General features: G+C 31.2%; 3 protein-coding genes across 4 annotated transcripts in view; 1 reads left to right on the top strand and 2 right to left on the bottom strand.

The window, feature by feature from the left end:
• The window catches only part of LOC100568609, a 15,137-nt gene extending 6,205 nt beyond the window's left edge, over positions 1-8,932 (bottom strand). Inside the window, exon 1 of the mRNA XM_029489611.1 lies at positions 8,754-8,932. The gene's annotated coding sequence lies outside the window, so the exon portion shown is untranslated. The remainder of the gene's footprint in view (positions 1-8,753) is intronic.
• Positions 4,974-14,594, top strand: LOC100162094 (retinol dehydrogenase 11). Of its 2 annotated transcripts, none has more exons than XM_001951511.3 (7): positions 4,974-5,408; positions 10,297-10,418; positions 11,800-12,003; positions 12,183-12,341; positions 13,148-13,273; positions 13,369-13,576; positions 13,966-14,594. In XM_001951511.3, exons 2-7 carry the CDS (start codon positions 10,298-10,300, stop codon positions 14,105-14,107), a joined length of 960 nt encoding a protein of 319 aa, XP_001951546.1. In that variant the 5' UTR covers positions 4,974-5,408; position 10,297; the 3' UTR covers positions 14,108-14,594. The 2 variants fall into 2 exon arrangements, with proteins under 2 accessions (XP_001951546.1, XP_029345469.1); XM_029489609.1 differs by lacking the exon at positions 4,974-5,408 and adding an exon at positions 8,595-8,705.
• LOC100160048 (neuronal acetylcholine receptor subunit beta-4) lies at positions 14,160-20,457 on the bottom strand. The gene is made up of 10 exons (XM_001950087.5): positions 20,188-20,457; positions 18,802-19,024; positions 18,422-18,690; positions 18,135-18,289; positions 17,804-17,848; positions 17,485-17,591; positions 17,157-17,373; positions 16,433-16,649; positions 16,073-16,225; positions 14,160-15,310 (listed from the first exon to the last, which is right to left on the bottom strand). The coding sequence occupies exons 1-10, from the start codon at positions 20,258-20,260 to the stop codon at positions 14,982-14,984; spliced, it is 1,788 nt and encodes a 595-aa protein (XP_001950122.2). The 5' UTR covers positions 20,261-20,457; the 3' UTR covers positions 14,160-14,981.
• Between the last annotated feature and the right edge of the window lie 6,085 nt (positions 20,458-26,542).

The raw sequence follows: 26,542 nt of genomic DNA, 5'->3' as shown, positions 1-26,542 counted from the left end.
TTTATTTTTTACACGAAAATGGTTTATATATTTTGGAATGCAAAAAATATTACAATACCGTCGTCGAACCGTCTGGTAAGCTGAATTACGTTGCCGCCCACGCCGCAAAAAGGGTCCTCGGCCACTTTCACGTAGGCCAGACTTCTCTGCCATATACGCACCGAGTACTTCCGGACAAACCGAGTAAAAACTGTCTATGCAACGAAACCAAACATACGATTATAATTTAATATAGCATTTTTATTTTTAACATAATATGATACATATATTTTATTATATAAATGTTTTTTTTTACATACCTTATTACAGAACCAAATAACTTTTATTGTATTTATGTTATCTAAAATATGGGCACGCTGTTGCATAGATCATTTTCCACCCTATATGTTCAGAAATTTTGGAGTCACTACTACAAACACAGAAAGATAAAAGTTGTCCCGCGCAAAACAGTTTTTGGTATGTTGTACACATGTAAGACGGAGACAACACATGCGAGTGTAGCGTCCTCTTAAGTATTTTTTTATTTTATTTTATTTAGTAACTTTTATAATTGTACATGATTTTAAAAACTATAAACTACTGAACTGTCTGAACTAGAATATGAACTAGTTCATATTTAATGTCTTGAACTTGAACTTGAACTAATTCATTTTTAGAAAGAACTTTCCCATCACTGCTTTTACCTATCACTTATCAGTCGAGTTATTTAGCCACACAAACATACTATCTATCTATAAATTACAATTGTATTAGAGTATTACATTGTACATTAAACAAATTCTCATAAGATCCGTACAAAGGCGCATACTCAATGGTATAGAAATAATAGGTAGATAACCCGAGATAGGAGAACAAGGAAGTATATTATAAAACCTTAAACCACATAGTGCAACATTAACCAGTTCAAGAAGTTCTCCCGATTACACGGTAAAGACCACAGGCGTGCGCAGCCCGGTGTGGCAGAGTGGGCCAATAATACTTGAAACAAATTATTTCATGTGTTACACAGTTATCTATATAAAATTACATTCATTTACTCACCGGTCATCACCCACTGTTCAGAGCTAGGATTTATATGCATTTGCATATTATATTCCTTAAGTCCAAATTGATTGGTTGTGATATATGTCCATGACTTACCTTATCCTCGATTAAATAGAACCATTTTTTGTTTGCATATTTTATAGATTTAAGAGAATCTTGTTAATTTTGTTGATATAATAAAATCAAAAACCGAAATGCTTATACCACTGAATGAGACAATACAACTATTTATATGATCTGAGTTGCCATCTATAATAAGTATGGTACAACTCGCAGGGTGGGCCACGGCCCATCTGGCCCATCCCGTGCGCACGCCTATGATGAAGACTATATTCAACAATTTGGGAAATGACATACAGAGTCTATTACAACATTTATGTGAAAATAAGTCTAATAAAACCAATGATATAATTAGATAATAAAACTTATATAAAAACAACAATTAGTAAAATAGTTAATATAATAATAATTTAAATAATTAAAGAAACATTGCTGTTAATATTGGTAATATAAATTAATCATAATATTAAAATTTATAATTTTATTATAATTTAATTATGCTGAAATAAAATAATTAATAAATAAGAGTTTCTTCAAATTTTAAAAAGTTATTTATATTATATCTATAATTCTAGTTTAGATGAGTATTTTTGTACGGAGATAATTATATATTATGTTTTTGTTTGAATTAATTAATAAATAAAAATCGTGATTCCATGACTAATATTTATTATATTATATTATTGATCAACTGTTTCTAAAAGCTGTTAATGTTTGTTTGATTAATTCATATTATGTTCTAAATAGTAAATTGTAGCATTACTGACCATTTTCCTCCCATTATAACAATTTCAAACCCTGTAAAAGATAATCTACTGAATTCGGGGTACTTGCACACGCATGACTGTATAATAAGGCGGGTTAATTTTGAAAATCTGAAATGCCAGGTAATACAGCTACTAGCTATTGTCAGTGTAGTAGATAATATAATATTATACATTTATTGTTTTAAATTGTTCGCATAAACAAAATTTGTCGCACTACGGTGAATTGTACAGGCAAAATAGGCACCTTAGTGAAGTGTTCAAATGTATTCAACATGGTCCATATATATTTACATTTTAACTCATAGCAAGTATACTCAGTTTGAGATCGGAAGTGTTGTTGAGCACAATTTATTCAAAACTGGTCGCGTGCCACTCGTGTGTGTCGCTCGATTGCGGCCCAAAGTAAACTTTTCACCTTTTCACGCCAATCTCGATTGCGGCCCGTACGCATATAGTATAGGTAGGAAACTACTTATACAGTGGTTATCAAAACCAAATAAATATCCCGAATGCGTCCGATACGAATTTTGGCATAAATAATATAATATATAACTACCGTATTCACGATTCCCGCGATCACCAATATCCGGCGTGTTAATTTCTAGTCCATTATAGGTAGATAGAAAAAAAACCGGCCAAGTGCGAGTCGGATTTGAAGGGTTCCGTACCATTATCCACAATAAAAGAAACAGGATTATTGAAAATAATATGTCATTAAAATACCAGGCCGAGAGCTGATGGACGCAAACGCTGTGCGTATAATAATATGATAAAAATGTAATAAGAAATGCGCGTAGTCGCACAAAAGACGTACACCGCGGTTATGGTTGCGAAAGATACCACCATTGATACTAGTATTTACTATTTATAATCAGTGATACCACGAACACGACGTAGATGTATAGCACGATTTAAGATTTAAGTATAATATCTTAAATAATAATTGTGGTATATAGGTAAGGTTTTTAGATTATAGAGGTTGCCTCATACGGAAATTTCAAAAAAGGAGGGGGAGAAATAGTCCGATGACGTCATTGTAGTATAAATATTGTTCTACAACTACAGCTAGCATTGGCTTTGAGTTTACTGTATTAATTATTTGAATATTTATTAAATTTTTACTTAATTTTCATTTATTTTCATTGTTTGTACATTTCATAAGTTTATACGTAAACTAAAATAAATCTAAAAACCTTGGTATATTAGGAACCCGTAGCCCCGTCACCACCAACGGTCCATTTCGGGCCCACACCGGTGTTATGATACATGTTGGCAACATTGCTTATATTATTTATTCTGACGGATTTTTATTATTTGTTGTTATAGCGGCAACAGAAATACATCATCTGTGAACATTTCAACTGTTTATAACTTTAACGGTTCATGAGTCATATGAGATACTGGTTCAGGCCTGGTCCAGACTGACGGACGGACAGGGGAGCCTTAGTAATAGGGTCTCGTCTACCGTACGGAACCTTAAAAAAGCAGTGTTCGAACAAATGTTTGTGTGTAGATTAGACCTATGGAAAGAAGACAGGCTGATTTAAAAATAGTTAAATTTGGTTTTTTTTATTCATCCGATATTAGTACGGTTAGGTTAGCCACTTACGATTTTGTATTAATTGATTATATTAATCCACCATATGTGGAATACGACAAACTTGGTATAACTTTGATACTTTAGAGTTAAATCATACACTTACGTACAAACAGCACGGGGTCCGCGATCTACCGCAAGTAGATTACCTATACCTGATAATATACTGCTGCGAACCAGAATTTTTATTCCGGGCAACGGAAAGGTTAGATAAATTTTGAACGCCATACCCCGAAAATTAAATGATGAATTGAACAAAGTTTGAGCCTTATAGAGTTGGTACATTAATGTTATTATTTATAATTAATTAAAAAATATATCTATATATATAATCAAATTCGTAATTAACTCCTCATAATTACTTGTGAATTTGATTCAAGTAGCTTAGTTGATCAAATATATACATCTATAATTTATTATATTATTTATGAAAATAAACAATAGGAATAAATTAATTTCATATTAAATAATAATACTATATTATTATTAAATAGTAAACTTTGAAAAAAAATGTGGGGGAAATTCCCGAATGAAAAATATATAGGTAGGGGGAATGTCCAGGGGGAAAATTTTCGCGATTCATACACAGACACAAAAAGTAATAAAAAAGAAAAAAAGAAAAAAGAACACACATCATTCTAAAACCTAAAACCAATATATTCATGAATTCATCGCTCCGCTTAGAATCTAATATTCAGTTCAAGTTATATTTTAATATATTATAAATTGTTATAGGTATTCAGTTTTTGTTGACAAAATTTGATCCTTAAATTGTCAACTGTTTCAGAGCATTTTTAGAGCCATTTTACACGTGGGTTGTACCTATATCATCATATGAATTACATATCTATTTATAAGTATACCTATTTTTGATGAATACGTTTTATGGGAACGTAGTCTATGAACCATGATAAATATTCTCTTTATTTAAATAAAAGAAGTCATAATGGCCATTATAATAAATTATTTTACTATAATATATTAGTCATACTAATACCTATTATTTTTTCCGATAGAGTTATTGTTAAAATAATATATTAATTATCTATTTGGCATTCCAGTTCTAGGTACAACGGCAGCAGTAGTCTGCAGTGATAATAACTATATAAGTATGTATATAACATTCATGTTGATGATATGAATAGAAGGCAAAAATATTATTATGGAATTATTTAAATATGAACTATAAATTAATATCAAGATTATTGTAGGTATAGGTAATTATCTATTGTAAAAATCAAAAATACTTACATTTAATCTTAAGTATTTAAAAGCGACCTTTGGCCGATTACTGTACAGTGTACACTCATCAACGATATATGACTCCGAATATATAATATATATTATACTTGTATATAATATTATATACCTATATTATGTTATGATATAATATGCTTAAAGCAAATTAAGCTATATGATACTACTCTTCAAATAATAATCAAGGGCGGACGTCGTGATTAAATAATAAACAATAATAATATTAATATTATACTATAATATTATAGTCCGTTCGCCGCTTATCTACTGTTGTTTCGTATCTATATTCTATATTCACGTTATAATTCATACAGGCCGGCGATCAATATATAATATTATTATTATGATGATGGTTAATCATTCTCGCGTTATACGACTTTTCATCGATCGTCCGCATGCGCTAATGTAAAATTTATTGGTGGAATGATATTATAAAATAAAACGTCGTTTGGCGTCTGGCGCAGTATATGTATATCATTGAAAAAAAATCGTTAAATCAAAAGTTTACACAGCATTGTTACGCTCATAGAAGTATATTGTATATATTATTATAATTGTTATATTTTTCACAACTCAATTAATATACCAATTTACTGTATTATATACGAACGGGAGTCGACATTACAATATTACTAAAGCGCCGGTTAGAAGTATACGAAGAATATTGAATAATAACTAACAAGGTAAGCTATATATTAAAATAATAATACATTTATCTAATTTTTTGTCTTTACTAATAAATTGAATCTTAATTTTGTTTTATCGATTTCGTAATACAAGTCAGTATATAGGTAGGTAATAATAATAACAGTATCTATATTATATTTGCTTACCTACGATAACACAGCTTATATAATATTACAATAATTTATTGTATTAATTATACACCGATTGTAATTTGTAATTTGTAACACGAATTTTGTGTAGGTAGGTGATTTATGATATTCGGTGTGGTATGCTATGATTATAAATTATAATATAGTAGGTATAACCAATTGATTATCAGTAATGACAAATTATCATAATATTATATACATTATATGTATGCACTTAGGCAATAGTGTAATACATATAAATTAACATATTGCAGTAATAAATCGATATAAATTAAAAATACATATAAATTAACATTTTGCAGTAAATCGATATAAATTAAAAATACATATATGAAATTACGTTTCGAGAAAAGGGGTATATAATATTATAATGTCCAATATCGTATCTTCATGCCGTGTGATTATTTTAAAAGATTAAACCTTTCACAAAGTTGCGCAGTGGATATTCACATTTTATTTTTTTACGTCCTCCGAATCTTGCTCTATTCTGATCATAGATGGAGAAAGTATTAATTAATTGCAGGTCCCCAAAAATTAAAAATTTAAATAGATTTAAACAGAAATTACTCAAATCAGTTATAGGTACTTATGCATATCAAAGTTCCGTAGCCTAGTTACATTTATGACTTGTAACTTCTCATGAGTTATATTAACGTAATTTTAAAGTCAATTTAAACTCTTTAAAATCTTCGATTTTAACTTTAAATCAATGATACGGAAATTGGTTATTGTTTTTCTCAACAAATATTGATGCAATAATTGGTTGTTTATTTAAGGAGATTCGATACCGTGATTTTCTGTTTTCGACTAACACACGCGTGACATAGTGTTCTAGACGTGTTTTTTGCCAAAACATACCAATTAATCTAATGAAGCGATAAGAATTCTGTAGGCAGATTTGAATTCGTCATCAAGTCTACTTGAAATCGACTTCCCCACATTTTTTATATTATCCTCCAAATTCCAGAAAAAGTCATATAAAAAAAGAGTATTTAAACATTTTTGTTTTTCAATTTTTGGAGAAGCTAAAATCAAAAAATGAAAACTATGAGAAAGTCGATTTCAAATCTGTTTTTAGAATTCTTATCGCTTCATTAGATCAATGGGTATGTTTGACAAAAAACACGTCTAAATACTATGTCGCGCATGTGTTAGACAAAAACAGAAAATCATGGTATCGAATTCCCTTAACGTTTTAACAGAATAATTTGAATAATTTGATCATATATTATGTATAGGCACCTGCGTATTGTTTCATTTATTATTATTTCTGAACTATCCACCATTCATTGGCCACCCTACACTCGCCTTAAAAATAAAAAATTAATAAAAATAAGCACTATTAGTATTATCACATGTATTAAGTAAGTACTTTATTTTATAACAGAGATTAAAAAATATTTTGTAATGTTGCAAAATTTTAGTGTATTTATATAAATATATTATAATAGTATACTACTGTCCGTATGGCCACGTGTATAGATGAGTGTGTTATCCATATTTCGTGTCAGCACAATATTAGTATAGTTTGCCATTTGGTGCTTATATATATAATATATATATATATATATATTGTATCAATTTAATATGCTCTAACCATTCAATATGTTAGTTAACATTTTGTAATATTTTATAAACCGCAGTGTTTTAATAATTTGCAATGTTAATACCTACTTTTAAATTCTTATAACTTACTTATTGTATACCTAATACCTTTTTTCATAAACCTCTCATACAAACAATTAATATTTAGTAATGGCATAATTGTTTTGAATAAATAAACATAAATAACAAAGTAATTACTGTAACTATAACTTGTAGCGAATTACTAAAGTATCTTATTTCTTGTAACTTGGTACACAATTTATTTTGCTTTAACCAGTTATAACTAATCGAGTAACTTGTCCACCCCTAAGGTGTTATTCTAATTCGATACTTAGAACCCCTACATAACTAGAGAACTTTAATAAGGTCACCAAATACTAAAGATGTTATACACTCTTTCAAACTACTTTCGAGCTACAGATAATTAAATTAAGTTAGAAATGTGCACTCCTGATTTATTATAAACAGCTTTTGTGTCCTCTACGGCCATTTAAAGCGCAAAACCAGTTTGGGAATCTGCCTCAAATTATCAACAAAATATAAACGTGCAGAAACTAGATGATTGTTAGATATAATAATTATTAAAAATGTTACAAATAATGTTTGTAGTTATTTACCTATATTATTTAGGTAAGTACTGCACGACGTTTTAATTTAGCAATAAAATGAAAGTATTATAATATCGTCACTGTGTACCTACCGCACGGCCGTTGATGATATATCGTGGGCCGACTAACTTGAATAATTGCCTATTTTCATATACGTTGTTTACATAAAATTTACCTATTGTTGATAGCTCAACACACGCTATATCACACATTATATATTTATTTTTTAATGCCTAAAATGAATAATGCCACTATTTAAAATAACATTGTTTCCAATTTCCATTCAATAGCATTCTATAGCTTATCAATATAATATATATGATATTTAAACGTTACAATATCATCGAGTAAAGTTTAAATAATAATAATATAATATTTAGAAATATAATTTTAACTCTTAGTCACACAATAAAATAGAAAAAAAATCATTGTAATAAATTATAATTTACCCATTATTATAATAGACGTAACGCGTGTGTACTTGTCCTTAACTTATTTTTTCTTTTTACATTGATATAATTATTATTTTAACGTTCATCAGCTATAAGCAATTAGCATAGTGCGATTAGTACTAAAATAAGCGCGGTATGTATAATAGGTTCCTTCATTGTGTTTAAAATTAATTTAGTGTTATAGTAACATTTTAGTAGTGAAGAAGTCGGTTGGTAAGACTAAATGTGGACGGCCCGAGTAGAGTTCTACAAAATATTTTCATAAATATTTTTTTTTCGATAATAACTTTATTAATCAATAATCAATAATCATTATTCATCAATATAAAACACGATATTGTCAACTTGTTATATAATATTATATATATATGTAAAATATTATTATTTTTGACGTATTTTGAGTAAGTATTAGACATCTATATCTCATATAATCGTCTATCGAATTATATATACACAGTGCAAGAGTCATAATATAACAGGTACGTACATATTTCGTAAAATATTAACAATTATTAACGCGTACATACCTATTCATGATTAAATCCAAGTTTGATTTTATCTCAACAGATGTATATTTCTGTTTACAAATACAGTACACTTTCTTATTATGTGGAAGTGTATAATTATTCGAGTACGAAAGTTAATTATATGCACAAAACACATGTATACAACGCAGGACGTGACATTTTATGTGACGAATTTTGAATCAATCCTATGTACCTACCTATAAAATACGTGAAAAATTAAAATTTCAGTGTATAACCCAGTTTACATTATATCTATAACCTGAATAAACATTACGTATCAAAAATATGGTGTTAGTACAATATCAGCTTGTAGTATGTACCTTATATAGGCTCCCTATAGCCTATAGGTAAGAGTAAAATATTATATATACCAGCTATACAGAGTGATTCATAAAGACGTATCGTCGATACCTATTATCCTATATAATATTAATTTATTAATATTCTAATATTTGGAAATTTCCAGTTCACCTACCAAAAACCATATTTTCTAATAGGTACATAGATTTTTCATAATAATGAAAGAGTTTTCTGTGCTAATAAAAACTTTTTTTCAAGGGAGAAATGCTATTTTTTACTGTACTTTGATGATTTTTAAGAAAATGTTAGTCTAAATTAAATTCTAACGAGTTTTTTCTGTGTTATTAAAATGCATGTACTCAACACTAATATTAATTGCTACAATTTTCAAATAGCACCCCTCTCACCTATTTTTTAAACCTTTTATCATAGACCTATAATTTATTATTCTTAGTATTTATAGTTAAATTATTATTTATTAATAATTATCGAATAGCATACTTAGGCACGTAGGTAGGTACCATAGCCCATAGGTACATATATTTTTACTTTAACTATAATTTATAACCTTAAAGTTTAATAACTCAGAACAATTACTCGTTCAAATATAGATTTATATTTTATAAGGCTTTATATACCCCGATGGAAAAACAGTTAAAATGGAACCACTGACTTAAACGGTACCTATAGAAAGTCTACGAGTATTTAAAAATATGGTATTTAGGTATAGGTATAAATTTAAAATTTCAAAAAATAATAATTTAGATACATATTATAATTTTTAACGGAAAATGGAGATGAGCGTGCTCGGCGAATCACCCTGTATACATATAAATAGGTATATGAAATCGCAACTAAAAAAACGAACTTCATATTGTGTCATTACGGCATTATAGTTTTATACACGTGCATCTTCTAATATAATAATATTGTAATATCGAGTTACTATACATGCAACACAGGCATGACGACCGCGACGTATAAAATATAACTATGGCATATTATTTACAATTATTTACATAATATATTTTATATAATATAATATATAGTCATATATGTTTTTATAATATTACGTCGGCCGGGAAAAAACAGCCGCGTTATACATTATATTATTATCATTATATAAATATATATAATATCGATAGTAAAAAATTCGTTCGTGCTACTCGGTGCAATATAATATTAAACAGTATTATTTTGTTAATATATTTAAACCACTGCAGCTGGTATGTTATCATTTCAGCATGGAGTATTTTTTACCGAACCGCTGTACGTCAACGGTGCGACTCGACGGGAAAACGGTCGTCGTGACGGGATGTAATACAGGAATCGGAAAAGAAACGGCCACGGAATTCTACAAGAGAGGTAAGTGCGATATACACTAATCACCGTTCTATAACATTTAGCACCTTTATAATAATATTATGATTCGTCGTTACACTAAGTGTTTTTTCTATATGTTCTATAAAATATATACACAAAAGGCACGAATTTTGTAAGGACTTGCTGTTTAAATTGTATGCCTATTTGACGATTAAAACAATAATTATACTTAAAAAGTTCATGATATATAGTTAGCGTGTAACATTTAACTTTGTATTTATTTCGTAAAATTAAAAAAAATAACTGTTGTTATCAATTCGTAAAAGTATAATAATATATCAACAAGTGATATATAATAGATATCTACTAAATATATTAGGATTTGGCAGTCAATCATCGCGTTTTTCTAAAAATTCAATATCGTATTAAATGTATTGTAATTTATAATTGGTGCCTACGTGGTGCAAAATTATAGTAGAATATTCGTTAAATAAATCAAATCGATGTATAATAATGGAGATTCAATTCAAACTAAGTTTGTTATTGAACGCTGACATAATTTCATAAGTGTATAGGTATAGGGACTGCAGGTGAAGATTAATTTTATTAGTTTTATTTTATTACAGTCAATCAAATGAGCATTTTTTTTTAAATGATGCAAACATTTTTCGTTTTTTTCTTTTTATTAAATCGGTGAGAAAATATATTATAATATAATATACATTTTTTAAATACATTGTGTTTGAGTATGAATTATTGTGTACATTTTAATTGTGCGAATAGATTCGTCTTCGTAACAGTATATATAAATATAATATTATCGGGGCTGGTAAGTGCATGCCCTAAAAATGCCTAAATAAGCATGCACTTATGCACTAAAAACTGGCATTGAAATAGGTCTTAAAAAATTTAGAAATATGCATTTATGTGCACTAAAAATCTAAAATTACAAGTAGAAGAAATCATAGCAAGAAATATACATTTATAGTTTAAAAGTTTTATTTTTAATCATTTTACGTTGTGAAAACTACCATACATTTTATACAGTGAAAAAATATACACTATTGCATTTTCATCAGTTTTTCATAGTACCTACTACCTGTTTTAATATAAAAATGTATGTAAATATATAATAATTAGTAATATCAATAGGAATATCAAAATTATGAAGAATATGCACAATAAAATGGGAAAACGCATAAAAATGTCAAATAGACCAAAACGTCTAAATATAAAAAAAACAAAATAAAACTTCACATACTTAACCAAGTACCCTTGCAATGGATTTCTATGTCATTTAGCATTAAATACAACTTAGCAAGATTGATATGCAAATGCATGAATTTTACGACCCCTGCATATTATCATTAATGTCCTGTACTCCGCCCACTACATTACCATAATAATTTTCTTATCAATTTAGGTGCTCGGGTGATAATGGCATGTAGAAGCGCGTCCAGGACACAGGACGCGATAGAAAGCATAAAAAATCAGACTGAAGGAGATAATAATGTCGGAGAGTTAGTTTTTAAGCATTTGGAATTGTCGTTTTTGGCATCCGTGAGAAAATGCGCCAAAGAGATATTGCACACGGAGAAAAGAATCGATATTCTGGTAAACAATGCGGGTGAGTCTTGTTGTGAACATCATAATAAATATAATATATATTATTATATAAAAATTTTAATATATTTCATAAGTTGCTATAATTTTCGATATTTCACATTCGATCCACAATAATAATATTGTATAATATATTGTTATCTAAAAATTAAATCAATGAGAGTACTAACGATTTGCTCGTAGGTATAATGATGTGTCCGAAAACGTTGTCGGAGAACGGAATCGAGCTTCACTTGGCAACCAACCATTTGGGTCATTTTCTGTTTACACTCTTGCTGCTGCCCAGAATACTGAAGTCAGCTCCGGCCAGGATAATCAACGTGACTTCGTTGGCTCACAAATGTACGTAAATTGTATTAAAATCAATTTTGATGACATGATTTTCCCGTATCGACGTCTTATACTTACCCATGTTACCCGTAACCCGTAGGTATATTATATAGATAATATATATACAAGTATTATTTCACGATCCAAATCCTGTCCCAGTTTTAAAATTATATTGTTCCTACATACAATCGCTTTATTGCCTTATTGGGTTAGAAAATATCATAATATGATTATTACTATCAATAGTGATTAATGGCAGGCTACTAAAATAGTAAACTATTAAAATAACAATATTAAATAGGTAACTGCTAAGCTATTCCATACTTATACCTATTACTACCTATATTTAATAACACTGCACTCGGGTGTTTTGATAAATTTTAGTTATAATAATATATTCGTCAATTTTTTATGATAATTTGCATGTACTTTTTATAAATCCTACCGATGTACCCGATGACGCGATAAGACTCCTGAAAACTGATTTGATTTTGAGATGAATCCGGCCATTTTTTAATATTTTTAATTTAAATTTCGAATAATGAACATTTAAAATTTATGAAAATTTAAATATTCCCAGAAAATGTACAGGAGTTGAGGAACAACATTTAAAAAATGATAGATATGTAGTCGACATAATAATACAAAATTAAAATTACTTTTTAAAAGTATGATCGTTGATCATTACTTCCATCGCGATCGGTATGATTGACAAATTAAGATTGGTAGAAATAACTGACCGTTTTCAATCCCCTCAACAACATATTATGCCAAATTTGATAGCAAAATGCAATATTCTGATGATATATATCCAATAGGGGGTGATCAAAAAATGCATTTCGACGACATAAACCTGGACAAGGATTACACGCCCAGCGGGGCATACGGCCGCTCCAAGTTGGCCAACATTTTGTTCACCGTGGAACTGGCCAAACGTTTAAATGGTAAGTTCCGCCAGTTCGGTAACCAGTAACCACGGAACGTGGACTACAAAAATGCGTTTCGTAAAGGGAAAATAATATACCAAACGTTTTTATAGGTACCGGAGTGACGGTATACGCGGTCAATCCAGGCATCGTTCACACCGAACTCAGCCGGTATGTCGATCAGACCATCTTCCCTGGCGCGTCGTGGCTGTACAACAGTTTCACCAAAATCGCCGTCAAGACACCCCAACAGGGCGCACAGACCACGTTACACTGCGCTCTGGACGAGAAATGTGCCGGCGAAAGCGGTTTATATTACAGGTAGGATTGATGACTTGGGGTTCTAACTGCTAAGCCCCCCCAGTTTTATCCTTAGCTCCCCCCAGTTTTTTATCATATTTTAGTATATCAATTATCAGGGTCTGTGCTACTAATACAATTCCAGGCCCCCAGAAAAAATTCCATAGTTGCGCCTATTTGACGCAACAATATTACAATACCTTCTGTTCGAATTTTTTTGATCAATTTTATATATACCAACTGCGTATAAATATTGTACTATTTGTGCAGACATGTCTCCTATTTCAAGGGCTCAAAATATTGTCTCTATTTCTGTTTATGCGACGTACATACTTAACCTATAATATTGGTCCCTTTAATATATAAAACGGTTCTTACGTCTGAGTGAATTTTTTTTTTTTAATTTTCAGCGATTGCAAAGTGCTGGAACCAGAACCCGTGGCCAAAGACGAAGAGGTCAGCGCACAGTTGTGGGACACTAGTTGCGCTTTTGTCAATTTAGAACCTTCAATAGATCCTTTTAAACCGGAGAGCGATGACGTATCGATTTAAGCCCGTTTTACTCATCGTGGAATGTTTTCCACAGCGATATTGTATACAAGCATTGAGTTATTATGTTTATTGATTTAAAATATATATATATATATATCTATGTACTATACTAAATAATTTATAATAAATAATAATTATGTACTTATTCTAACTTCTAATAAATTACCATCGATGTGTATTTATTTCACACAAAATGTAAAATGTGTATAATATGAACTTCTAAGTTTATTACCTATAGCTCTATACAGTACAGTATATATAATACACGTATGTCACTCAGTGGCGTATTTACCGGTGGATATTAACAGAAGGATAAACATCACCCTCGAGATATTTGTTTGAAATGGTATCTATCTTGATTTATGCGTGACACAAATGAAAAAACGGCTGTGAGTTAATAATTAATAATTAGGTACTAGGGAACAGAATCACTCGATTTTTACAACATTGAAAACTTTGTTCGTACTGTTCCGTTACTGCTTGAAAATATAATAATATCAAACTTACATAATATGACTGTAATGTTTTTTACAAAACAGAATCGGACCAGTAAAATAGTAAGAGATTTAAAAATAAATTAATAGAGTTAAATTATCGTATGAATACAAATTGTTCACTGTTAAAACAATAGTGTCAATTTATTTAAGAAATGTCATTACGTTTTGTTCTTTTATAAATCTTATAAAACTGTGTTTTTCTATCGTCTGCAATAACCATCAGAGTTAATTTCCACACGCAAGGCCTCTCTCCCAGTATTCCTCCTCGAGAAAATCATAAATACGCAACTACTGTGACTACATGATACCTATAATGACTGTTATTACCACGTACACATTCCGCCGTTATATTATACAATTAATACTGTTAAGATCGATCAAAACAGAGCCGCAATGGAAATCCTGACAGATCGCAATACGGCCACGAAAAACACTATGAATATGATTCGCTCGAAAGCGACTATGACGATATCCCAAAGGGTGGTCGTGGTATCGTGTCCTGCGTCGGGTCTTTGACCGACGAGGGTCCGGGGAGAATCCAATTTCGGCAACGCCAGAATTTTCGTCACGATGGGCGTGGTCAGGAATCTAGTTAACGCGAACGGAGGATGGCCGATTGTCGTTTTGCGACTGTGCACCGTTATGAGCAGCGACGAGATGAATGCGTCCATCGATATCAGCAGGATAAGTTTCAAATATCCGAGCACTGGAAAAAAAATTTCCTACATGTTACCTGGATTTTATAATATTATGTTACGATTCGCAATTATTAAATATATTATAGGTTGTGAAATATTTATAATAAAAATGTCATGACTTAAGTACTATAAGTTATGAATTATGATAAAATAAAAACATTTTCCCTCGTAAAAATACCTATGGGATATTGGGCTACGACAATGGTGTAGCTAATTAGTCTATTCAATACGCCGTGTCATCATAATATTATTACTATTATTAATTATTATTATTATTTATTATTGTTTTTGGTCTCACTCTCGCATATTGATGATAACGTTCTAAGTTACAGCACTATAAGGTTATAGGACCTTAAAAACTTTGTTTTTTTTATTGAATGCAAATATGCCCAAAATATCAAAGTATGACATTAAAAAAATTGAATGGGTATGAGAGTATGACGCTATAAAATTAATCAAGTTGTAACACCTACAATAATACCTACTTATGACGCGCTTGCCTAAGGTCGTATGACTCGTATTATGTCTGTAAAATCATGTATGTATGTATTATGTAATTTCATAAACAATGTTAAAAATATTTAGGTACCCACAGTTAATTATTACCAACAAAAACGCCTCCCAAAATCTAAATAAAATGTATTATATTGAAAATGTAAAGTAAATAATTCAGCTTAGATAACATTTGATTACAATTATATTTAGATGAATATACTGATTAGTGATTACTTAGCTATAATTAAATGGGTAATATAAAATATTTTACTTACTCAAGTCTGGTGGAAATTCAGCGAACACCGGTACGTACTTCGTCATGTATGCAATGATCAATATTGCAATTATAATTGACACACAAATTGTCGTGATTTTTGATGAGGAATTGGGCATTAAACCAAAAGACGACAGCCATACACAACTGATCACTGAAGAAAATAAAATCTATTACAATCGTATTTCTATTATACAATTTTTTTCCGGTGAATCTAAAAGATTTCAATTCAATTTTGTCATGTTCTGATCCAATGAACAATTACAACAATCGTATGAATAATATAATTCGGCAAATCAATTGGAAATAAAAAATAATATCTGAGTTAAAAAATAAAAAAAAATGTAAATGAAAATCGTACGTATTAACGGGACGCAAAACAGTTTCTCGAGAATCTTCGTGTTTCTAGATATTTCGACCATGAGCTCCAGTGAATATTGAGGGGGGCCGTTGTCTGCGGAACTCCTGTCGACGTCGTTGATAGCTGCCACGATATCGTCCCATGGAGTGCTGTCTTCCACGTACGAGCCTGTCATCCTGTCAAGTCTCCAATCCGAATGGGACACTTGAAAACATTCCTGCATAGGTATATACAGTGATGTAATGTATCAAACGCCGTATATGTACCTCAATATTATTGTACACGTCATAATATATAATATAGTATATTGTTATGGTACACCGACACACTGCACACCTCAACTATATAATACTCTGTCCAGCGAGAGAAAATTCTGATTCTGCGCTATTGGCGCAACTAGGGGGGTGGCTAAATCTCAGCTTAGCTCCCCTGACTAAGATTTACCCCTCCCCCCAAAAAAAATATCCCTTATTGGTTTAAATATAATAGCCCCCCCCAAGTATTTTAACCCTAGTCGCGCCTATGTTCTGCAAGTTCCCACGCGATACCCTACACCACGGAGACGACCGGGATGTCGCGTGCTGAAGGGGATGCGCAGAAGAACCGATTTTCGTCTGGCCACGGCATATTCTCTCTCTAGATATACCTAGTACCTATACCGCTGGTAACTGTATATAATATTTACAAGTCGTAGGTGCGTTTGCGCAGCATGTCCGTTACTTACGGAATTTTGGTTGTCTTTGATTTCGTAGAAGACATTGGATATTTTATGCGACCACGTGCTCAACAGTATGGTACACTTGTGTTTATCCCACGGCCACGACGTCAAGTCGATGTCGCATTTGGTTCTAATGTCAAATTTAGGTCTCCATGTGACTTTGCCGTTGTTGTCCACGGACACTTTCGATCCGGAAAACATGCTCGAAGCCGGATCCATTGCGCTGCAGAGAACGGAAATCGACAGGGATTACAAAATGTTTATTATACAGTATAAGTTATCTTCATAGCTTATAAATTATATATTTATATTCATTTATAATATAATATTATACTTGTGTAGTACGAGTTCAGGTTGCCATAGTTCGTAGTTCGATAAATGTAATTTGGTAATATTTTTATAGTCTTGAGGGTTCCAATGGATACTGTTGTCCGTCCATTCCTGCCCGGATAACAATTTAAAATAATATATTGAATATTACATAATATACGTAACTGTTGATGTCTGGTTAGGTTAAGTTAGGTTGGGTTCATATAGTAAAATGTATATATCGATGAAAATCTATTTCTTAATAAAAATTAATCTGGTATTTAGTTTTAACAGATTTCTCCATGAAAATATATATACTAATCGAATATAAAAAATATACTTACAAAAGTGGAGACACCCCGAAGTGTAAGCGTCGAAGTCATGACGTCCTACAACAAAAAAAACCAGAACGAACAATGACACGCAACGTAGGTACAACAGTACGTTACGTTACGTTTATTATTGCAAAAACAATAAATACACACAAACGCATCATATTTAAACATAATAATATATTTATATACATATCAATGTAGTTCAGAGTCGGCCTTAAGGCGGAGGGGGCAATTTTTTTTAGGTGAGACCTCGGAATATAATTTTTCATAACGCGAGTCACAGATTTATCATACAAATTCGCGAGGGGCCCAAGGCCGGCTCTGCAGTTATAGTACTTACCAGATGAATGAACTTGAAGTTACTGATTAGCGCCACGTTTAACACCTGCTGCGAGTTCATCGTCGGGTCGCCTCCGTACAGACCGCGCTTTTTCACTATGTCTCTCCTGAGTTGTTCCATGTATGTATAGAATTTCTTCGTATAATCGATTCTCTCTGGAACGTAACACATTTTCGTTTACGTAAAAAATGCAATCTTTATTGCGTCATATTTTCACGCGCAATATCGATTGGATAACGTGCGCGATCTATCCGTTAATTTAAACTATAATATTATTGTAGTGTAACCTCTCGCATCCGGCGGCATCTTCGGCGCCGCTAGCGGGTTGGGCTTGCATTTGAATATCCATTTGCCGACAACTGGGCCCCACGAGCTGAAGCTATAATAATTGACCGGTATCGGCTCCGGGTCCTTCCAAAAAATGATCGGCAAGTTCTCGCCGTTTCTGCCGACCTCGATCAGACCGGACTGCTTGGACGCGCGCACCCAAAAGCCGACGGGGTTTGCCGCGTCGAGGATTTTCTTCGGGCCGACGGTTTCCACCGACGTTAACTTCCTACGGTTAATTAATGTACGATATTAAATTCCGTCAAACAATATTTGACGATAATAATTATACACAATACCCAGGTGGCCAGGTGTAATATTAAATGTAAGTGCCACATACCCGTCGAATTTGCGTATATCGCAAAAAGTGTTCGACCCGCCTCCGAGAACGATTTCGTATCCGGGCGACGCCGGTTCTCTGGCCAACATGACGTGCGCATCACTTTCCGCTTGCACGTAAAACTTGAACTTCACTGTGCCATCCGCCGTCGGAATTTCAGTGGCGTTGTGCCAATGTCTATACCCGTAGCCCACCGTATAATCAGTGGACGAGCATTGGTCGCCTATTTTTAAAGACGACGAGTCCAAACACATACACGAAAACGGTAAATAATAATATTATTAATATGCCTCATCGTATAGCAGAAAATCAATATCGATAATACCTAGCTATATGTGTTCAATTTTGAATGTCAATATATTATAGTGTTACATGAGTAATAAAGATTAGTAACAAAAATTTGTATACTTACCTAGTACCTAACTATCGTTTACGCTCGCTGACAATAATAAGACTATAATATTAACCTTTTTTAACCAACAAGTTTAAGAGGATGTCACCGAAATATTTTATTTCTCTCACAAACCCACGCACAACATAGATAAAACGCTTTCACCTAAAAACGTTTTTTCATTTTTATTCATTTAAATCATTTTTAAGCCATCTTAGAGTAAAATGATCTATTACAAAAATTATAGTTTTATATTTTGTTATTATTTGACTTTGTATTCGATTTTCAAAAAAAAAAAAAAGAAATGTGAGACAATATAATATTCTCTATCGTTTTTGTAACGGGTATTTTACTCTAAAGTCTAAGATTACTCAAAAACATTAAAAAAAAATGATACTGCGTAAATGCGTTTTGTCTATGTTACGCGTGGGCCAGAGAGAGAAAACAAACAGTGGGATGACATCTTCTTAATGTATACACAACTATAGTTTACTTTGTTATATTATATAATATATAAAAATATTATAAATCTAAGTTTTATAAAAATTATTAAAAACAAACATAAATAATTAGGTACCTATATAAACTTAATTATAAAAATAAATGTTAATATTTTTGTCATTAATTATTTGATCGGTGGTCGCCGAGTTTGATTATGAATAGATTATAGATTGATGACTGATGGCAACTTCCAAGACAAAAAAAAATATCTAATAGATAAAAAATAAATAATTTTTGCCTATGCGACTTATATTTTTAATAGGTACTTTTCTAAATGTACCTATTATACCTAACGTAAAGTAAATATTATTAAACTTTTTGGTTTGGCTTAAAAGTGAACCGGCCGTTAAGAGAACGGTACGATTCTGGTCGAAAACATCGATTATTAAACTATAGATACAGTCGTTGCGGAAATATACTTATACGAATACATAATTATAAATACTAGTATAGTAGTGTTTATAAATTTATAATCAATGGTACTAGGTACCTACCGTTAATGGTCTGCAGTTCACCGTGCAGACTGGGCACCGACAGAGCGAGTAGAAATGTCAAAATTTGAAGCATATTTCAGATGACGTTCCGAAAAAATTGTTGTGGATTTCGCACCACGGTATGATATTTATAATATTATTGCCTATATTTAAGTTAAGCGTGTTGCTCGTAATTCGTTATTTTAATGGTACTGTACACATTGCACGATTAATAAAATGTGTGTAGTCTGTCTCGCGCAGAATCGTATCCTGTATTCCAAACTTTTTTCTGTACGTAAATAAAATGTTATCATTTATCCGTATACATAATAATATAGTGTTGTACAGATAACGTATAAATTATAAAAAGCATATTATTATTATTATTATTATACACAATGTCCGGTGTAGACGAATACGACGATGATATTATGTAAATAGATAATAACGCGAGTACTGCACACGAAGTGTTCGCAGCTGTAATCGAAATAATTATCGTTAATAATTTGTATGATTTGTGTGTAAACTAATATGATAAAATAATATGTGGTATAAATATTAAATAATAAATATATAATGCCCGAAGAACAACTGTAAAATAAATAAAAACATGTACAATGTATACGTATAGGTTATATTATGATATTATGGTTGTTGAGAATCTAATGGAAGTTGACACTGTGTTAATAATATATAGGTAGCGGTTTTAAAACTAGATCGGTCCAACGATATTCCATAATTTTATACAAGCAATTATACAGGGCGATTTCTAAGCTTAAATTGAGTAGGCATATATTCAAATTTTGATTTTTTTGAATTTTAAAGTGTAGACTGTAGATACCTAATTAAATCCGATATTTTCAAATATTTAGACTTTCCAATTTTTCACAATATTTAAGGAGTGTCCTGTGGCGATACCAACTTTGATTTTTTCAAATGAGAACCTACGTGTTTTAATGATAATTGTAAATCAGATGATTATTATGAAAATTGTATCTACCTATTGTAATTGGAATTTGATCGAAAATGTTCTTAGTTATTCTACTTTAACTACTAAGGCCCATAAGCGCAACTAGGGTTAAAATTCTGGGAGGCTAATAAAATTATTTATTTAAAATAACTCATAGGGGGCTTATATCTAAATCAATAAGGGATATTTGTAGGGGGCTAAATCTTAGTCAGGGGGAGCTAAGCCCCCTAGTTGCGCCAATGCTGAAAGTTCTAAGGACAATAATGTTATAGTCTATTAAATACTTTGTAAATGGATACAATCTCGGTTAGTGGTTACTATAATAATTAAGTATGTATAATAATGTAAAAAAAAATATTTGATAATAATTACTAGGTACCTAGGTAGTCAAGTATACTAGGACAATTTTTTTTTATGTTTTTATTTTATATTGATTATTTTTATAACAAAAGTAAATAATATCCTTAGATCTTGGTACCTATTTAAAAAGAAATAACTAAGAAGCTTTCCGTTCCAATTTCGATTACAATATGCAGGTCTGTTGACAATTTCAAAAAAATCACCCGATTCACAATTTGCATTAAAACATGTACTGGCGACAGGTACTTATATTGTATTAAACTACGATAAAAATTCCAAAAATCAGAATTTGAATATATGCATAGTTAATTTAATCATAAAAATTACAATGACTCACTTGTAATCTATTGTACAGCAGAGCGACATCCACTCACCTGATTTTTGATATTGTAGTCATTTTAAAATTACTCTGTCGTAGTTTCGTATATAAATATAATGTCTCAAGCACTTATATAATAAATTCTTCGTTTAAGGCACTGTTAACAGTAATTTTATACTTAGGAAACATTTATACACTTAACTAATTAATTATAAAAAAATAAAGGTTATACAAAGTAGAACAAAAAAAAGATAAAGATCCACACTTTAAAAAATTAACAAGTCCTTAAAGCTATGAATGTGGGTGAAATAAGCTGCACAATGTTGCACAGTATTTTCAAAAATAATTAATGAGGGAAAAAATATTTAAGAATAGTAATAACAGTGAAAACCCAGTTACACTGAATTATCATTTGATGAACGGTCAATTTGTGTTTGGGGGCTATGAACTGTTGATATCAGTTTAGCATTTTCGATGAAAAATTCTTTGACAATCTTATAAGCGCTCATGAGTTGTTTATTCTGAATAAAAAAACAATATCCATATGCATTGCATTTTTTTTATAAGTATGCTTGGATTGAAAGGGAGGGGGGTTAGAGCGTGTATTCATGCGATAGATATGGATGGGAGGGAGGGGGTATGGTTGAGGACGTTCGCGATAACATAGCTCGAACCATTGGCTTGGCGGGGTAATGGGATTTATGGGATTTGCGGGGGGTACAGAACATACAAAACCATACTACTATTTTTACCCGTTTTGTGCTGTTTACAAACATTTTAAATTTTAAATTTTTCTCGTTTTTTTTCTTTAACTGTTAATAAAAATTAATTTGTTGGGTAAACAATTTGTTTTTAATATTCGTGAACATTTAATATAAGGTTCCTGCTCTATTTTTATTATAGCAGTTGAAAAAATTTTAAAATACATATACTCAGGCACAATTTTTTTTATAAGCGTTTAAAGTTTGAATTATGGAAAAATTTATAAAATTTAAGATTTAAAAATTATTTTGTAGTTAAAAATGTATAAAATGTTTAGGATTTATGGCTAAGGATTGAAAATTTAAATCAAAGTTCCATGTAAATAAGTAAATAAATTACTCTATTCACAAAAATATCATCAAATATACTTCGTAATATGATAGCCTGACTGACGGTCATCGCTCAGAATCGTTTTTCTTATACAATGATATTATATCATTAAATTCAAATTTACCACCATCCATTACAGACTACAGTGATCCAATTGTAACCTACTGTACAACAGAGCGCCACGCACTTGCCCACCTTTTTTTTTAACACCTCCTGTTAAAATATTCTAGATCCGCGCCTGGGTCTTAGCAAAAACTCAAACAGTTTCGGTTTTGGGTACCGTTCGAATAATCATCGGTTTCAATCTCGGACTTGATATATCCGCTATCTTGAAATAGTTTTCTTAAGATAAATCGTTAAAATATATTTCCGTTTCTGATAGAAAGACCATGATAAATCTGTATAATCTTCTGAATTTTTTTGAAAATAATATTAATTATTGTTTTTTTAATTAAGTGGTAGTCGCGTTGTAACTTTTATGTTGTATTAAAAAGAAACGACGAATTATAATTAAAATTGAATAATTTTTAACAATATTTTTTTTAACCTGAGTGTAGACACATATTTTATAAGCAATTTTGTAATTTCGCCTTATTGTTTTTGGCCATTGGTAAATACTAAATTTTGTTGCGTTCGATACGAAATTCCGAAATAATTGAACTGACATAGTAACATCTAACTCGACGTTATCGCCGCCGTCGAATGTACAAAAAAATGCCGTCGTCGCTCATTTGTCTCGGAAACACGGATATCGAATTAATAAAAATACAAATCGTATACGGGAACATCATCTATTACGAGACTATCGTCCTTCGTTCTGCGTGTAGCATGTTCAAAACGACGACAGTAGATGACGCTGCCGTTATCGTCCAGTCGCGTCGACCGTGTACTAAAGTCCCCGGAGTCCGAACATTCACGTCGGCGATATTTCAAACTTGCACGATAAAATAAACTGAACAACATAGCTATTAAAATATTAATTACATTTTCAAAACTTTCAAAATAGATTAATAAAAGTCTGTTCAAGTAAAACTACAGACGGTCTGTAAATTTGTAAAAGAACTGCCTCCATACTTCCATGCCTTAGTTTTCAAGTTTTGCATCACACTTCACGCTTTATAATAACGAATAAATATTATAACGACGTCTATAAAAAAAAATGTAACACAGTTAAAATGTAAAATTACGTAAAAGCAAGTATCTGCTAGACTAGACTACCTACCATAATATAGACGCCGTCTATCATAATATGTTATTGATAATAGATAAATACTTTTTTTGAAAAAAAATGTAGGTCCCAAATTAAGATTTGCACATCAGCCCTGTATTATATGTACCTAGTTGCGGCACCGAGTGATTCCCGAGTATACATTATATAGGTACTTGCCACAAGATTTGTTCAGATTAGGATATTATAATATAAATGTAGAAAATATGGTTACGGTACAGGCACGCATATACAGGGGTGGGGCCCGGTGGGGGTGCCGAGGATTTCTAGTTTTTTTTCCTAGACACAAATCTAACCACTTAATTGAAACATCTACCAAGTAGGTATCAACATTTTTAACTATACCTACATAAAAAATAAAATTGTAGATATTCCTAAGCCAGTTATTTTTTTTTTGATATACTTAAATGAGAAGGGAAATGTTGATTATCTAATACGTAAGGTCAGATCACGCGTCTACGATGGTCTAAGTCACGTATTAGATATAGGACGTAGTCCATGTTAAATATTTTGTATATTTAAATTGTATATTAAGTCATGAACCATTATAATAAATTATGTTTATATATATGAAGGTAACTCTATACTTCATCACAAGCTATTAGCTCTAAAGGAGTAGATTTATTTTACTGTATTTATAATAATTTATAACTGTAATTTAAATAAATAAAATCATCTAATAAAAAAAAATGTTAAATGTTACCATACTATTATATATAATTAGTCACAATAATTATATACTTTACCTAAGAGTTATTGTTGAAATATATATTATTTTAATTATTAGGTAAATACAGTAGGTAAATATATATTTAAAAACTACTGGAAAAACGTGAGTCTTATTTATGTATAACCCCGGTCTATCGCAGTCGGGTCGACCACAGCACTCCAATTCCGTTTTACTCGGACAGACGTGTATTCGTATATACATGATATAAAATTCGGACGGAAATAATTATCCGTCGGATAAAAGCCGACCAGCCGTTATTTATCGGTCCCTTGGTGGTGGCGTCGACGGCGGCGGAGCGCGTATACGGCCGAAATTTTAACGACGTCGAGCTCATATTATACAGGTATATTGTACATAACATATATATGTATTAAAGTCGGTTAAGGTTAATATATTATATATATGTGTGTGTGTGTGTGTGTGTGTGTATATATTGTACGGGGAGAGTTTAATTATTCAGAATCGGCACTGACCGCCGCCGCCGCGCCGCCTTTGCTCCGCCAACGCGTGAAGAAGTTATGTTATTATCGCGGGAAACGGTCGTAAATCACGTGCGGCCGACTTCGGTTACCCATAAGGGACTTTTGAGCTCGACGTTAATCAACTGCGTGTGTGCGCACATATTGTTATAATATATATATATATATATATTATATGGGTATACGAGTTCGCGTCTATGCGGTCGGCGCCGTTCGGGTCTTGTCGAAAAGGCACGGCACACGGCCGTCCGAACTTATAATATAATATGTGATACGGTACACAGCAGTAACATCATTATGATATATGGATAGGACAAAAGTCGTATAGTGTGTACACGACCACACACGCACACACGAGTGTTCCTACGTTTAGGGGTAGCGGTTTAATCATATCACTCGGCGAGAAGAGACTATACTTATATACGTTGCAACGCTTACCTAACAATATTTTATTGTATTAGGTAGGTGTTTATTTGTTACCGTTTCTGTATAATACATAACATCATATTGTTCTAGCAACAACAGAACGAATTGAAACGTAATTGAATCATATAGATCTATGTGAAAGTAAGTAAACATAAAATGCATAGAAATAAGTATGCATAAATTGTCACCAAAGCGTATGTGTAGTCGTGGAAATGACTAAATATAAGGAGATGGGGTAACTATAGTACTAGTTGACGGTAGTAGTATTATAATACTATAATATATTATATTTTTGAGCGAGACAATGTGTTTAAGACAATATAATTATTAGCGTCGTGTTATATAGTACCTATAGAACAGAGGTCGCCAACCTTTTGGACCTCGCGGACCACTAAATCCATAACTCTAAATTTTACGGACCACTTATGTTTTATACTCATGTCTTAAATACCAAGTTAAAAAAAATAAAAAATTAACGCATATTTTATAAAATATAAATAAAGGGTTTTATTATAAGTAACAGGATTTTTCAAGTTTATTTATTTATTTATTTATAATAATAATAACAAGCGTTAGCCCAAATACAAAGTGAAAAGTTAATATTTAAATAATAATAGTAATAATAGATTTCTAAAAATAGAAATAATAAAATAACAATAATGACAAATGATAATACAAAATATATAGGTGTCAACTTTGTTTATAAGATACTTATGAAATAAAAAGAAAAAAAGTGTAGGTTAAAAGCGACATTTTTTTAAAAAGAATACAA

Source organism: Acyrthosiphon pisum, chromosome A2 (genome assembly GCF_005508785.2).
Source record: "Acyrthosiphon pisum isolate AL4f chromosome A2, pea_aphid_22Mar2018_4r6ur, whole genome shotgun sequence".
Lineage (NCBI taxonomy): Eukaryota > Metazoa > Arthropoda > Insecta > Hemiptera > Aphididae > Acyrthosiphon > Acyrthosiphon pisum.
Note: the sequence above shows the minus strand (reverse complement) of the source record. Positions and strands in the feature narration are given on the sequence as shown.